The following is a 14,093-nucleotide window of genomic DNA, read 5'->3' as shown; positions in this document are numbered from 1 at the left end:
ATGTCAAAAGACATGAAATTGAAATTAAAGTGAATATATGCACTAAAAGTACAGTAGATTGAATAAAAACAGAAGTGGTTAAATACTTGTTTTCAATTTATGTACAGTATAAAGAAATTGTATACACCAGAGTGTTAGTTTTTAAGACCAGTTTCTTGCTCCTCTATCATGGGTGCTACTTTATTGCTATATGTTTGCTCATCTTTATTGTGGTCTGAATTTGTAAACCATCAGTGGTTTTCAATAGACAAACAGAATTGTAGAAATTTATAAAAACTATTAAAACTGTTTTTATAATTAATTCTAATGTAATGTTGACATAATTTTGAGTTTAATTGAAAAACGTCTAGTCCTCTTGAGAGATCTCTTGACAATCCCCAGCTTTAGTACTTGGTTGAACATTCTTTTGTCTTGATAATCTTCAGTATGTGATTTGGTTAAGTGGTTAACATGCTTCTGACACATCTCTTGTAAAATATTGTGCAAATCTTGTGCAAACGCTTCCAGCTTTAAAAAAACAAACAAAAAAAAAGCTTTTAAAATTTGACATGTAAATTATATTACAAATGAGTTGAAAAAAATAATTCATTCCAAAAATCAAAACATAAATGCTGAGGTAAATAAAAATTTTTATTTAAAATATGAGTTTATAGTAGTTACAGAGTATAGAGATGTTTACAAAAACATGGATGCTTATATTGTGTATATTATATTTATATTTAGGGAGCACAAAACGTTTGCCTGGATGAAATGTAAAAGCTTAAAAAGCTTATAAGATCCTCTGCTGACATCTAGAGGTATTTGGAGAAAAGGAACGACACCTCAACAGCTTTACAGTAAGGCACACGGTAACACCCTGCCAGTCCATCGCAGGGCAGACACACATACACAAACCCATTCACCTATAGAGCAATTCAGTGTCTCCGATTAACCTGACCGCATGTTTTTGGACTGTGGGAAGAAACCGGACCTCCCGGAGAAAAAACCCACGCAGACACGGGTAGAACATGCAAGGGATCGAACCCAGGACCTTCTAGCTATTTCCAGTACATACAGTCTTATGCAACAGTGTTGATTTTTTGATGTTTTAAAAATATACATCCATTACAGGTAACAAACGCATGCACACTTTAACACACAATTACTATTTATTTGATGAGTTTTTACAAATTGAAAATTAAAAAATTAAATTGTTTATTTACAGTAGTATTTTATATTTTTCCCCAGTATGTTAAATTTAGCATATAAATAGTTATGCACCAAAATCTGCTGAATATAATAATATTTGTTCTATGTGTAAAAATGTGCCTAATTTTGAGCACTTTTCAGCTAACGCTGTGTCTCAAATTGCCTAATGCAATTATATAGGATGTACATACATAAATAGAACATGTACAATTATTTTATCTGGGAAAGTCTGCTGTGCTTCCACCAGGTTAAGAGAAAATGTGTGGGAGGGATGTTAGTGCGGTAGGATGAACTCCGTCACCCGGCTGCTGGCCTGGTCACTGTCTCCACTGCCAATGAGCAAAGCCTTCTGCAGGTCAGAGTGTAACTGTGGGCTCAGTGTTGTGCAATCATGATGGATTCTGATCCACGGCTGACCTGATAAATAAATAAACATTTATCTTTTGGGCCTTCACACACACACACACACACACACACACACACACAAACACGATTCATTACTTACCTTTCTTTATCTTTTTTCCTAGGTCTATCAGAAGCTCTGCTCCCACACTGTGGTTAATTGGCTGACCAGCTTTGGAACGGCCTGCTCCTAACTTGTGTAGTACCAGGGCAATGGCCATCCCATCTATGTCCAAAACGGTACCTGGAAATCATAAAAGGCCATTTACTAACAGTGTTTTTTTTTTTATAACTTATTATTATTCATTTATCTTTAGTGAGCATGTTATATTAATCGTACAGGGCACAGCACCTGAGTCCTGTGGACCAGGGTTCAAACCTCATTTCCTGTCACTGCATTTGTGGAAATTTGCATTTGTTTTTCCTGTGTGCATGTGGGTTTCCTCCAGCTACTCTGGTTGCCTTGTACTTTCCACAATATGCCAGCAGGTAGACTGCCCTGGTTGGGTGAGTTTGTGATGTGCTGCAATGATGTTGCTGCTGTGTCCATAGTGTATTCCTGTCTTACTGTCTATTAGTGAATTATTATCAGTACAGGCTAAACAGTATGTTAACCCCTGTATTTAATGATAGAATTGGTAGAACCTTCAGCAATTACATTTTTAGCTTGTCATAAGGAAATTTAGACCATACTATGATTTTTGCACGAACTTAGGTCATCTGATTTGGTTTGAGGTTTTGGTTTAACCTATTTATAAACACTAGTTTAAGTACAAAACCCATTTCCAATTTTTTAAATGCAATAAAAACAAGAATATGGAATTTGTTCATTCTCATTTAACTGACCTAAGTAGAAAAAAGACTTTTATTGTCTTGGATGACCAACTTAACATATACAGTCAAGCCGGAAAGTCTGCATGTCCCTTTCATCTTCTCCATGTTTTATTACATTACAGACTCATTCTATAATAGATTAAGTTCTTTTTTTGCCTCAGACATCTACACACAATCGCCAATAATTATTAAGTAAAAACCGGGTTTAGAAAATATGCAATTTTATTTTACTGACAAAAATGGTTTATTTAGGGGTTACATATGTGTACACACCCTTAGCCTAATACTTGGTTGAAGAACCTTTGGCAGCAATTACAGCTTCAAGTCGTCTTGGGAAAGAGGCTACGAGCTTGGCACACTTCTTTCTGGACATTTTTGCCCATTCCTCTTGGCATATCCTTGCAAGCTCCTTCAGGTTGGATGGGGAGCGCCATTTTCAACTCCTTCCACAGATGTTTGATTGGATTCAGGTCTGGGCTCTGGCTGGGCCACTCAAAGACATTCACAGAGTTGTCCCGAAGCCACTCCTTTGTTCTCTTGGCTGTGTGCTTCGGGTCGTTGTCATGTTGGAAGGTAAACCTTCGCCCCAGTCTGAGGTTCAGAGCGCTCTGGAGCAGGTTTTATTTAAGGATCTCGGTGTACTTAGCTGCATTAATCTTTCCCTCTCTATCAGGACTAGTCGCCCCGGTCTCACTGCTGAAAAACATCCCTACATCATGATGCTACCACCGCCATGCTTCACTGTAAGGATGGCATTAGCCAGGTGATGAGCGGTGCCTGGTTTCCTCCAGATGTGACACTTGGTATTCAGGCCAAAAGTTTGAGAATCTTGTTTCTCAGTGTTTGAGAATCCTCTAGGTACCTTTTGGCAAACTCCAAGTGGGCTGTCATGTGCCGTCTGGCCACTCTACCATAAAGGCGTGATTTGTGGATCGCTGCCTGGATGGTTGATCTTCTGGTTTTCCTATCTCCACAAGGATACGCTGGAGCTCTGTTAGAGTGACCCTCGGGTTCCTGCTCACCTCCCTGGCCAAGGCCCGTCTTCCCCGATCGCTTAATTTGTCTAGGAAGGTCTAGGAAGATTTTTGGTGGTTCCAAACTTCTTCCATTTATGAATGATGGTGGCCACTGTGCTCTTTGGGACCTGTAAAGCTGCAGCAATTATGCCTTGACACGATCCTGTTTCTGAAACCAAATGAGTGATCTGACACCAAGTTCAAAAAGAACTTTTCTCAACAAAAGATTGCACTTTTTCATGCTGTGCAATTAAGTGATCTGCCTGCAGTTCATATCAGTTCTTTATTAAAAGTGTATGCACACAATGACAACCATGAACTGAATTACTGTCCTCGGTTCCCAAACCATTAAAAAGTGCTGTTAATAGAAAAGTGATGTTAGTGTGTTGCAGGCATCATATTTGTTTTAATTCAATTCACTGTCAGTAAGACATTAAAAAGAAGTTAAACATTAAAATGGAGTTTGTAAAAAAATAATTTAGATTATTTATTTAGATAGCTGTTTACATACTGCCCTGTTGCTTTTCCTGGTCATTGACACAATGGGTTTGGATCTACCCAGAAACAGTAAAAACAAGGTGGGAATATAACCTGAACAGGACATCAGCCCTTTGGAGGGCAACACACACATTGTACATTATCTTTCTTATTTATACCTAGCAGCAATTTGCAACATGCAAACTCCTCCCAAATACTAAAAGAGGGTGAGAATCAAAAATTGGTCTCCAACACTCATGTTGCTGTGCAATATCTGCACTACCAGCTTCTCTGCATGTGCTGCCCAATGTCCCAAATAAATTTATACTGTCTTTGCCTGTTATTGTATATCTAGCATTGCTTCATGTTATATTGCAGTAATTTTGTGTATTACCCTCATCAGATGCTGTAAGCTCTGTCTGGTAGTTTGCGGGTCTCATGTGTTGAAAGTAGTCAGTCTGGTCTGAGCAGAGACTGCGGGCAACAGGAGCCGGCACCCCCTGAGCCTCCAGCATGGCTTGAAACTTTTGCAGGGCCATCCCATTTCTCAGGACATTGCTAATTGCATTCTGTCCACTTTCCAGTGTCGCTGATCGCCCACTCATCCACAGCAGGTAGCCACCTACACACAAGAGCACAGTGTAGCAGGGTCATTGTTGCATTCTCTTCTGGGACTTGTTAGAAGTTACACAAGTTTATGTCCAACAGATGGAACCAGTGAGTGTCATGGTTATTTTGAAAATGACCGCCTGAGAGACACAAAAAGCTGTTTTCTAACTAAATACACTATCTGGCCAAAATTACAGACTTTTGACTGTGAGCTTTAACATCCCATTATAAAACCATGGACATTAATATAAAGTTGTCCTTCGTTTGTGGCTATAAGTATATACATATATATATATATATATATATATATATATATATATATAGGCTGCAATTTATGTTTCAGTTCATCCCAAAGGGGTACTATGTGGCCTCTCTGTAGGACAGTGGAGTTCCTCCACACCAAACTTGTCAAAACATGACTTATGACTTAAGTGCACAGAAGAAAAGTCATGTCGGAACAGAAGACAAATGTTCCCAAAACATTGTCACTAATTAGGAGGCTTATAATGTATTTTAAGCACATCTTTCCAAAGGGTGTGGCTGAAACACCAAAACTTAACAAAGAGGAAACAAGTCTTGTCTACTTGTATTTGTCTACTTGTTGTAGACAAACTATTTTTCAGTCATAAGGAGTGATTTAATCTACAACAAAACTCTCTGCCATGATTTTCTAAATCAATAGCAGAAGTGCCCACATACCTTTGGCCATTTAGTTGGACAAAAGCTGTAGGGCATCTTTAAAAAGCCTTAAAAGTCTTCTTATTTGTACGTCCCTAATTTAAACCACACAACAAATCCTTCTTACCCAAAGACGTAATCAGTTCATTGAGGTCATCTGGGCCACGGCCCTTGAGACATTCTAAGGCTTCAGACACCTCCACAGTGTTTCCCACACAACGACCGATAGGAGCATCCATCCGACTAAGCACTGCCCCTGTGTTTATCCCCAATCTGTTTCCCACTGTAACCTGCAGACAAAAGTGCAGCTTCAGGACAGGTGGAAAGGAAAATTGTTGCTCAGTTTAAAGCATAATAGTAATCATTTTTTGGAAAACGTTTTAGCCACTCTTAACATCCAGACAAGTATAATACAAAAACAACATTTAGCAAATAACATCCAGATAGTTAACAAAGGATAGTATAACACCCAGCAAGGGTTTTAAGGGATGCCCATGCATGACATAATCTATGTTTTGCATGTTGCAACAGAATAACTGTGTTATCAGAATAGAATGCCTTCATTTGTCATATATACATATACAGACGTACAGCACAAGAAAATTTTTTCTTTGCATATCCCAGCTTGTTTGAAAGCTGGGGTCAGAGTGCAGAGTCAGCCATTGTATGGAACCCCTGGAGCAGAGAAGGTTAAGGGCCTTGCTCAAGGTCCCAACAGTGGCTACATGGCAGAGCTGGGATTCAAACTCTTAACTGTTCAGTTGATAGACCAAAGCTCTACCCAATAGGCTACCACTGTCCCAGTGGTAATCAGAGTGCAGGTGCTAGCAGTCTGTCTGTAGTCAAAAGCTGTCTGACATAAAAATTGTTTAGTGTATTCTTTAGTGCATTACTGAATGTACCTTTTGTATCTTTTATATTATCTTTTAAATTATGTACACATTATATAAGCATTTTACACAATGGTTACATTATGGAACATTTTTGGAATTGGAAATACACAAGAATGGCAATACAAAAAACACAGTATTTTTTAATTTACTTTGAATTTTAATTCCATATGAACTCAAGATATTTTATGTTTTGTCTCGTGAACTTTATTTGTTATTATACATTTATCCATTCCTGCATTTCAAGCCTGCAACAAAATCCAAAAAAGTTGGGACCGTAAAGCATTTACCACTTTGTAATGTTGCCATTACAGCACCTACGATGTTGCCATTACAGCACCAAGGATACCAAACGATAGTGTTTCAGTTGTTATTTTGTCTATTTTTTTCTGCAAAGATGTCTAAAGGTGTGCAACAGTAAGGGGTTATTTTAATATTTTTCACATATTCTCTACTGGGGACAGGTCAGGAAAGGCCAGTACTCATGTCCTGTAACTCTGTGTTGTAGTGCTTGACATAGGTTTGCCAAAGTAATCCCTTGCCCATGTTGTTATATCAGCCATTTATAAATGATGGTTCTTGATGCAGTGCTGTTTGTGGGATCAGAGATCATGGGTGTTCATCTTAGGCTTTTACACACTAAAATTCCTTAAGACTCCTTGAACAGTTTAATAATATTATGCACTATCTTACTTATTTGGAAATGCTGTCCCAACTTTTTTAAAGCAGATTTGCAAGAATGTAAATGTAAGGAACACTGCATTTTTATTTTATTTGCATATTCCATACTGTCCCAACTTTTTCTGATTTAAGGGTGTACAATGTATGTATACTTGTTCATGACACAATCTTTCACACAGACTAAATGCCTTTATAAATGAATATTAATTTTAATATGTAGAGTTTTGTCTCACCAGTGACTTAGCGAGGGCTCGAGCGCTGTTCAGGTCTTTATAAAAAGCAGCCCTACCAAACTTCACATCCACCACAAGTGCATTTAGACCTTCAGCTCCTTTCTTCGAAATGATAGAGGCTGGGCCAAAAAAACATTTAAAAACAAAGCACATACACTATACTCATCTAAATACAATACATTTTAAATATTTTATTTCATACTTAACACACAATTTCTTCCATTCTTACCTGTAATCAGTGGCAGACTCTCCACAGTAGCAGTGGCATCTCTGAGAGTGTAGAGAACACGATCTGCAGGCACTATAGCCTCTGTCTGACCCACAATGCAACAGCCTACATCCTGCAGTATCTGCTTCACCTAGCCACAAACATATCGTCGCTGTCAGATGAAAAACACATATCTCCAAAAACTTTTTCCCCTAACATTAACGGTGCAAACAAAACACAGATGGCAACATTTAGATACAATTCAGCACAGAAATAAAAGTGCATCTTTATCAGGTCGTCAGTCCGTCGGTTTCATATGTAAAATGGACTTATGTGTACAAATATAAATCATGTTTACAACCATGCAATTGAATAACCTGAATAAACTGTATAGATCAAACATTATGCATTTCTCAAACAGTACTGGAGGGGAAGGAAGAGGAGATTCGTGGTTTTGATGGACAGGTCTAGCAGCCAATGGAGATACTCGTTAAAGAGATTGCGTGATTTTTCATCTTTTCATTGGTCATTTTGATATTCGCTGCTGTGGACAGAGATTTATACCCACAATCAACACATGTAAAAAAGTGAAAACCGCTAAAAGTGGAGAACGGACAGTGACGATATTTAAGTTTTCAGGGGCTTTTTGATAGAGCACTGTCCAGTTTGGTTAAAACAATGTTTTGTTGTGCCAGACTTTATTTTGGTTTGAAGTCTGGAAAAGCATGTCAAAGTTTCTGGCTTAAAGATGCATGAGAACGAGGTGTTATTAAAATATAACCAAACTTCATACGTTCACATGCAGCCTGATAATCTGTTAATAATCTGACCACTAGCTAAATCACAATAGAATATGGTCATGTATGCAGCGTAATCAGAATACACTAGTCCCACTGAGGCTATTTTCAATTAAATTTTTATCTGATTGAACAAGGTAGGTATTCCTTTTAATAATCTGTTAAATAGCCATGTAAATTCCTTTTAATAATCTGTTAAATAGCCATGTAAATTTCTTTTAATAATCTGTTAAATAGCCATGTAAATTTCTTTTAATAATCTGTTAAATAGTTATGTAATTTCCTTTTAATAATCTGTTAAATAGCCATGTAAAAACCTGTATATGATTACATTCCCAATCGGAAAGTATAAGTACATTCAGTACATTCAGTTTTTTTTCCCCTCCCAATTTAGTGCACTCAATTTTGTCTTCCGCTGCTACCAGAGATACCAGATTGCATCCGAGGAGAGCACGTCGCTGTACACGTCTCTTCCGACACGTGTACAGCCCTCCTCCTCTCGCCCCTGCATTCTGCACAGGCGTCTCTTCCGCCAATCAGGGTCCTTACACAGTGTATGAAGACCCACCCACACATAGTCCGGCCCCCACCCTGCAGATACGGTGGTCAATTAGTATCTTCTGCAGGCACTGCCAATTATGCCCGCTAGATGGCACCCGGCCGACCGGAGGCAACACCTAGTTTCGAACCGAGGAGTTCAGAAACTCGGTGCTGGTGTGCAAGCAGAATATCCCGCTGCGTCACCTGGGCGCCCATTCAGTACATGTTAATTTGCATCATAGTTAAAAATAGGTAGCAGGGTGGACAACCGTAAAGCACCGTAAAGCAAGAACCAGAAAACCAACAGAAAACTGAAAACCTGTGTGACTGGACATGATACTCGTTGTCATGGCAACCTGTACATGAAGTCGTACTCTGAACGTGCACATAGTTTTGGATTGGATTACTTGCAACGTGCATATAAATAGAGAATTTCTTTACATTGTTAAGGAGAGTGTACATATAAACACCTTAGTCTTCATCTATAATCCAAATTGATTGGAAAATCTTTGCATTAAAACAATCACAGTTTGAATTCAAGGGTACACCTAGAATTCAAATCTCTGGTCAACCTTTAATTTTCTCTTACATTTACATTTACGGCATTTAGCAGATGCTGTTAACCAGAGCGTCTTACAAAAGTGCTTCCATAATTTACTCCTCTTGGTGTAAGTGAATGAGTTAGCGGCTGTATGAGTGTGTGGTGCTTTGGAATGAACTGGCACCATGTCCAGGGTGTAGTCCTGTCTTGCACTCAGATTGAATAGGTGACACTAAATCCACCATGACCCTGAACTGGTTAAGTTGGTTTGAAAAAGAATACATAAATTACTTATTATTATTAATTTAGTATTATTTTAGATTACATCTACTTTGTTCTAGAGTACCTCTGTACTGTAATGATTTTATTTACCTTTTTGATGGAATCTTATTTTATTCATTATTTATTTACCTCTAAATACTGGACACAAGGCAGAGGTACAGGGTGCTAGTCAATTTCAAGGCATCACACTATTACACATTCAGTAATGAATTTACACTTAAGGGTAGTTCAAGCAGAACTACATTTTGCATCTTTTGGGTGGTGTTAGAAAGCTGAAGTGTTCAGACCAAAGCAACTTACCCAATGGAACATGCCTAATTCCTCACAGTCAATGATTGGAGACAGGTTTTAAACCCACTTCCCTAGGACCCTGGTGCACTATGGCACCCACAGTACCAAACAAACATCAACAAACATGAGCTGTGGCACCACCTTACTGCCCTACCCAAAATTAACTCCCATAGTCACTATCAACAGTGTCATATCTGTACCTGCTCTACTGGCTGGTTGATTGTAAAACCAGGGATAGACTCCAGCTTGTCCAGTGTGCCACCAGTGTGTGCCAATCCATGTCCACTTATCATAGGAACCTGAGAAATCCAGCAACTTATTAGACATTATACAAAAGAAACCAAAAGGAGTACAAAAGTTTAAACCAATGCTTTACTGTGGAAAACAGAATTTTACAGAATCTTTCTTTTGAAACTATTAACAGTGTATAGTTTATTAAAGAGTGGTAATTGTTTATAATATTTATATTGTAAAAAATTAGAATAGCATTTTATATTAAACACATACTTAAATATATTCCACCCACCTTGCACCCACAAGCAGCCAAAGCGGGGGCCAATGGGAGGCTAACTTTGTCTCCGACTCCACCTGTTGAATGTTTATCCACCACAAGTCCAGCCCATTCCTCTGGCCAGTGGAAAACCTCACCTGACATCATCATCTCCTGTGTTAATGCCAGGGTTTCTTCAGGAACCATGCCCTTCTGCCATATGGCCATAAGCATCGCACCTAAAAAAAAAAAAACATAATTGAATGTAACCCAATCATGCATTTTCTATATCTCTGTACTTACTAAAATAATATTGAAAATCAAAGTTATTTAATGTTTCTTCTCTATGTCTAAGACATATTTTATTTTGTAATGGGTTGTAAAAAACGATGGTACACTGAAACACCACCAAGTTGATTCCGGACCAAGGAGCAGAGGCTGAACAGAATTAGGAAGGAAGCCCATGAAAATAAATAACAGCCACACTGAACAGAATGGCTAAATACAAAAATCACACACACACACAAATAAAAAAATCACACAAGGCAGAATTCATACCACACTGTAGAGCATGAAAGATTAGTGCTCTACAGCACGAGGTAACCAGTGAGCTAGCAAAAGAATGCAGTAAATGAGACTCTTAAAGGGGTAAACAGGATCTGTTTCCCAAACACACCAATTAGTTCAATTAGTATTCAAGGCTTGCTTGTGCCTTCTGCCAGGCCCTTTTCCAATGACAGATGAAATGTTGGACCGATGAGTTGCCAGTATTGGCCTTTGTTCATAATGCCTGGCAGGGGTGATGAATGCTGTCTTTCATTCATCCTCCTGCCTTATCCTCATTAAGTTAAATCTGCTGCACGGGTCCAGTTTAGTAAATACTGAGGCCTGCTGATGGACGGCACAGTCGCTCGGTGGGAGCACTGTCGCCTCGATCCCCAGGCAGGGCGGTCCAGGTCCTTTCTGTGTGGAGTTGGCATGTTCTCCCTGTGTCTGCGTGGGTTTCCCCCGGGAGCTTCGGTTTCCTCCCACAGTCCAAAAACATGCAGTCAGGTTAATTGGAGACACTGAATTGTCCTATAGGTGAATGGGTGTGTGTATGTGTGTGCCCTGTGATGGACTGGCACCCCGTCCATTGAAAAGCTGGGATAGAATCCAGCAGACCCTAATTGGATAAGCGGTTAAGAAAGTGAGTGAGTGAGTGAGTGAGGCCTGCTGCAGTGACTCAAAAGCAGAATTCATGAGTGTCAGGGGGTAACTGTCTTTGAGAGTGATACGGTTAAGGCCATTGTAGCCTATGCAAGGGTTCAGGGACCCACAAAGAAAAAACTCAAGGAGTGTATAAAGCCAAGGGTGTTACGATGGGGAGTGTGGTTGGACCCAAACACACGGAGAGATCAGACTGGTTTAGTTTTATTTTCTTAGCAGTACTGGACTGCTACCACTAGGAACGCCACAGGCAGAGATGTGGAGCATGTATTAATGTGAGGATGGTGCTTGTGGAATTTTCACGGTAGATACAAAATCTAGAAACGGACAAACTAAGGAGTCGTCAAAGATGACAAACTCAAACAAAGGTTAACTCTTTAAACTAAGTAAAGAAAAGCACTAAACTTAAACTGAGGGACCAAGCCCTGTCTAGAAGCTCCAAACTAATTAGTTATGTCTTCTATTTTTCACTTATTTCTTTCTTTTCTTTCTTTTCTTTCATTCACTTATTTCTTTCTTTTATTTCTTTTCTTTCACTTACTTATTTCTTTCTTTTATTTCTTTTCTTTCATTCACTTATTTCTTTCGTTATTTCTTTTCTTTCCCTAACGGCAACTATTACCTCGGGCCAAGCCCTACCGTCGCCCCGCTACGCGGCTTGACGTGACCAGCTTTCCCTAATGAGAGTTATTGGGACACCGCCGAGTGAACGTCACCGCTGCTCGCGAAACCAAACCCGGAAGACGGACCGCTCTCTTTCGCTTCAATAAAGTGTTACCCACAAAACAAGTCTTTCTTTCCCTATGAACTGATATTACCTCGGGCACTGCCCTACCGTCGCCCCGCTATGCGGCTTGACGTTACCAACTATCCCTAATGAATAAACGGGCGCCGTGGAGCGCGTAGTAAAGACAAAGGTGCGGCAGTGAACTCTGCCCACTCTTCTGTTTAAATGCCAATGAGGGCGGGAGTTCACCTTCCTCATTAATGGTTTGCAGCTGTAGCCTATTGTGGCTGATTTGCGCTGGCTCGACTGGGATTTGTAGTTCCAGCAGACTGCGCACATCTGCCTCGCCGGCGCCCTCTGCCCGCCATCGGGCGTACCGCTGGAACTCTTATAAAGGGCTGGTCTAGCAGAAAAACAAAGGAAGACAACCTTTCCTGGGGTGGTACGGTGCACAGAAGAAGGTTGATGGCACAGTCGTGGGGTGGTGGGGAGTAAGGACTGGGACAAAATAACACCTGAAACACTTCATCATGTACTTTGCTCAGTGGCAAAATATCTTTTAAGTCCTGTAAGAGGGAATGGCATTACAAAGTGATAAATACTTTACCTTCCCAATTTTTTTGTAATGTGTTGCAGGCCTGAAATGCAGGAATGGACGTATATTAACAAATAATATGAAGTTGAGCAGATAAAACATGAAATATCATGGGTTCTACTTTAACCTGTTCAGGGTTGCAGTGGGTCAGATTCACTGGGTGAATGGTAGAAAACACCCTAGACAGTTTGGCAGTCCATCACAGGGCAAACACACATACACACTCTTTGAACTGTGGGAGAAAACCGGAGCTCCCAGGGGAACACCAAGCAGACATGGGGAGAACATGCACACAGAAGACACAGAAGACCCGGACTACTTCACCTGTCAATCAAACCTGTAGCTTTTTGCTTTGAGGCGACAGTGCTACCCACCAAGCCACCATGCCACCCTTCTGTTCTAAATTGCTTTATATATTTTTAACCCATCAGATTTTGTCATATTTTTACATTTCTATCATATATTCCACTTTAACCACTTATCTTCAGGTGGGACTGTGGTAATACGCTATAATAATAAAAATATGTGATAGCCCACCTATTTGACTCTCCTGAATGGTGGCTGACTTTACTCCTTGTACAAAAGCATGGATCTCCTCCGTGCTGAGTTGACCACCATCTCGTTTCTGCCTGATCATGTCTGGAAAACTATGGGCACCCTCTGTATTTGACATTGTTGTTCTCACGCTGGTGTGCACTTCTGAAGCCGTCAGCTGTTTGTTCTCAGTGAGTGAGATCTAAATATTGCATAAGTTGTAACAAATTATCTGACCAGTTTTATTACATTATATTTACATTTAGAAATATGATGTAATTAGCACATAGAATATTTGATTATCTAAAAAAAGCAAAAGAAACTTACCTTATTTAGACAGGCAGATATGTATTGACTATACTGTAAAATCCCAAGTTCAGAAAGACTCACATACTGCGGTCCAATAACTCAGCTCCCTTAGACCCACCTGTCAGTGACACATTAACCATGAAAAGCAACAATCCTGTTCTAGTGTCCTGTGTGACATGAAGGCCATGCATTAAATTCTGAGGGGCAAGAGCTCATAAAGGCAAAGCATCTAAAATAAGAGAAAAAGGTAATAATGTTAGGTATTTAAAAAATTTTTAATTGCTAATTGTGTGTAACAACAATGTTTCTCTCTGACCAGAAGCAAAGCATCAAATACGTCAGAAAAATTCTCCCAAAAATACTGAAAGTGTATCCACAATATAACTATGCACAAGGCATATACAAACCTAATTTCTGGAAAAGGTATGACACTAAAGGCAATACAAACAAGAATCTGTGTTTTGTTTATTCCCTTGAAGGAATCCTAGAAGTCCTAGAAAAGTTTCATTTTATTGTTGTCAGACTGTAAGAGTCTGTTGGAAAGTGTTCTCTATTCTTTGCT

General features: G+C 39.4%; 1 protein-coding gene across 2 annotated transcripts; it reads right to left on the bottom strand.

The window, feature by feature from the left end:
• Nucleotides 1–83: 83 nt before the first annotated feature.
• tymp (thymidine phosphorylase) lies at nt 84–13,860 on the bottom strand. 2 transcript variants are annotated; one of them, XM_062994942.1, is made up of 10 exons: nt 13,550–13,860; nt 13,226–13,424; nt 10,194–10,396; nt 9,868–9,966; nt 7,238–7,367; nt 7,009–7,127; nt 5,332–5,494; nt 4,312–4,539; nt 1,694–1,834; nt 84–507 (listed from the first exon to the last, which is right to left on the bottom strand). In XM_062994942.1, exons 2-10 carry the CDS (start codon nt 13,359–13,361, stop codon nt 446–448), a joined length of 1,281 nt encoding a protein of 426 aa, XP_062851012.1. In that variant the 5' UTR covers nt 13,362–13,424; nt 13,550–13,860; the 3' UTR covers nt 84–445. The 2 variants fall into 2 exon arrangements, with proteins under 2 accessions (XP_062851012.1, XP_062851004.1); XM_062994934.1 differs by lacking the exon at nt 84–507 and adding an exon at nt 613–1,605 and having other exon boundaries at nt 13,550–13,831.
• Nucleotides 13,861–14,093: the final 233 nt, after the last annotated feature.

Source organism: Trichomycterus rosablanca, chromosome 1, assembly GCF_030014385.1.
Source record: "Trichomycterus rosablanca isolate fTriRos1 chromosome 1, fTriRos1.hap1, whole genome shotgun sequence".
Taxonomy (NCBI): domain Eukaryota; kingdom Metazoa; phylum Chordata; class Actinopteri; order Siluriformes; family Trichomycteridae; genus Trichomycterus; species Trichomycterus rosablanca.
This window is presented reverse-complemented; position numbering and strand designations above follow the sequence as displayed.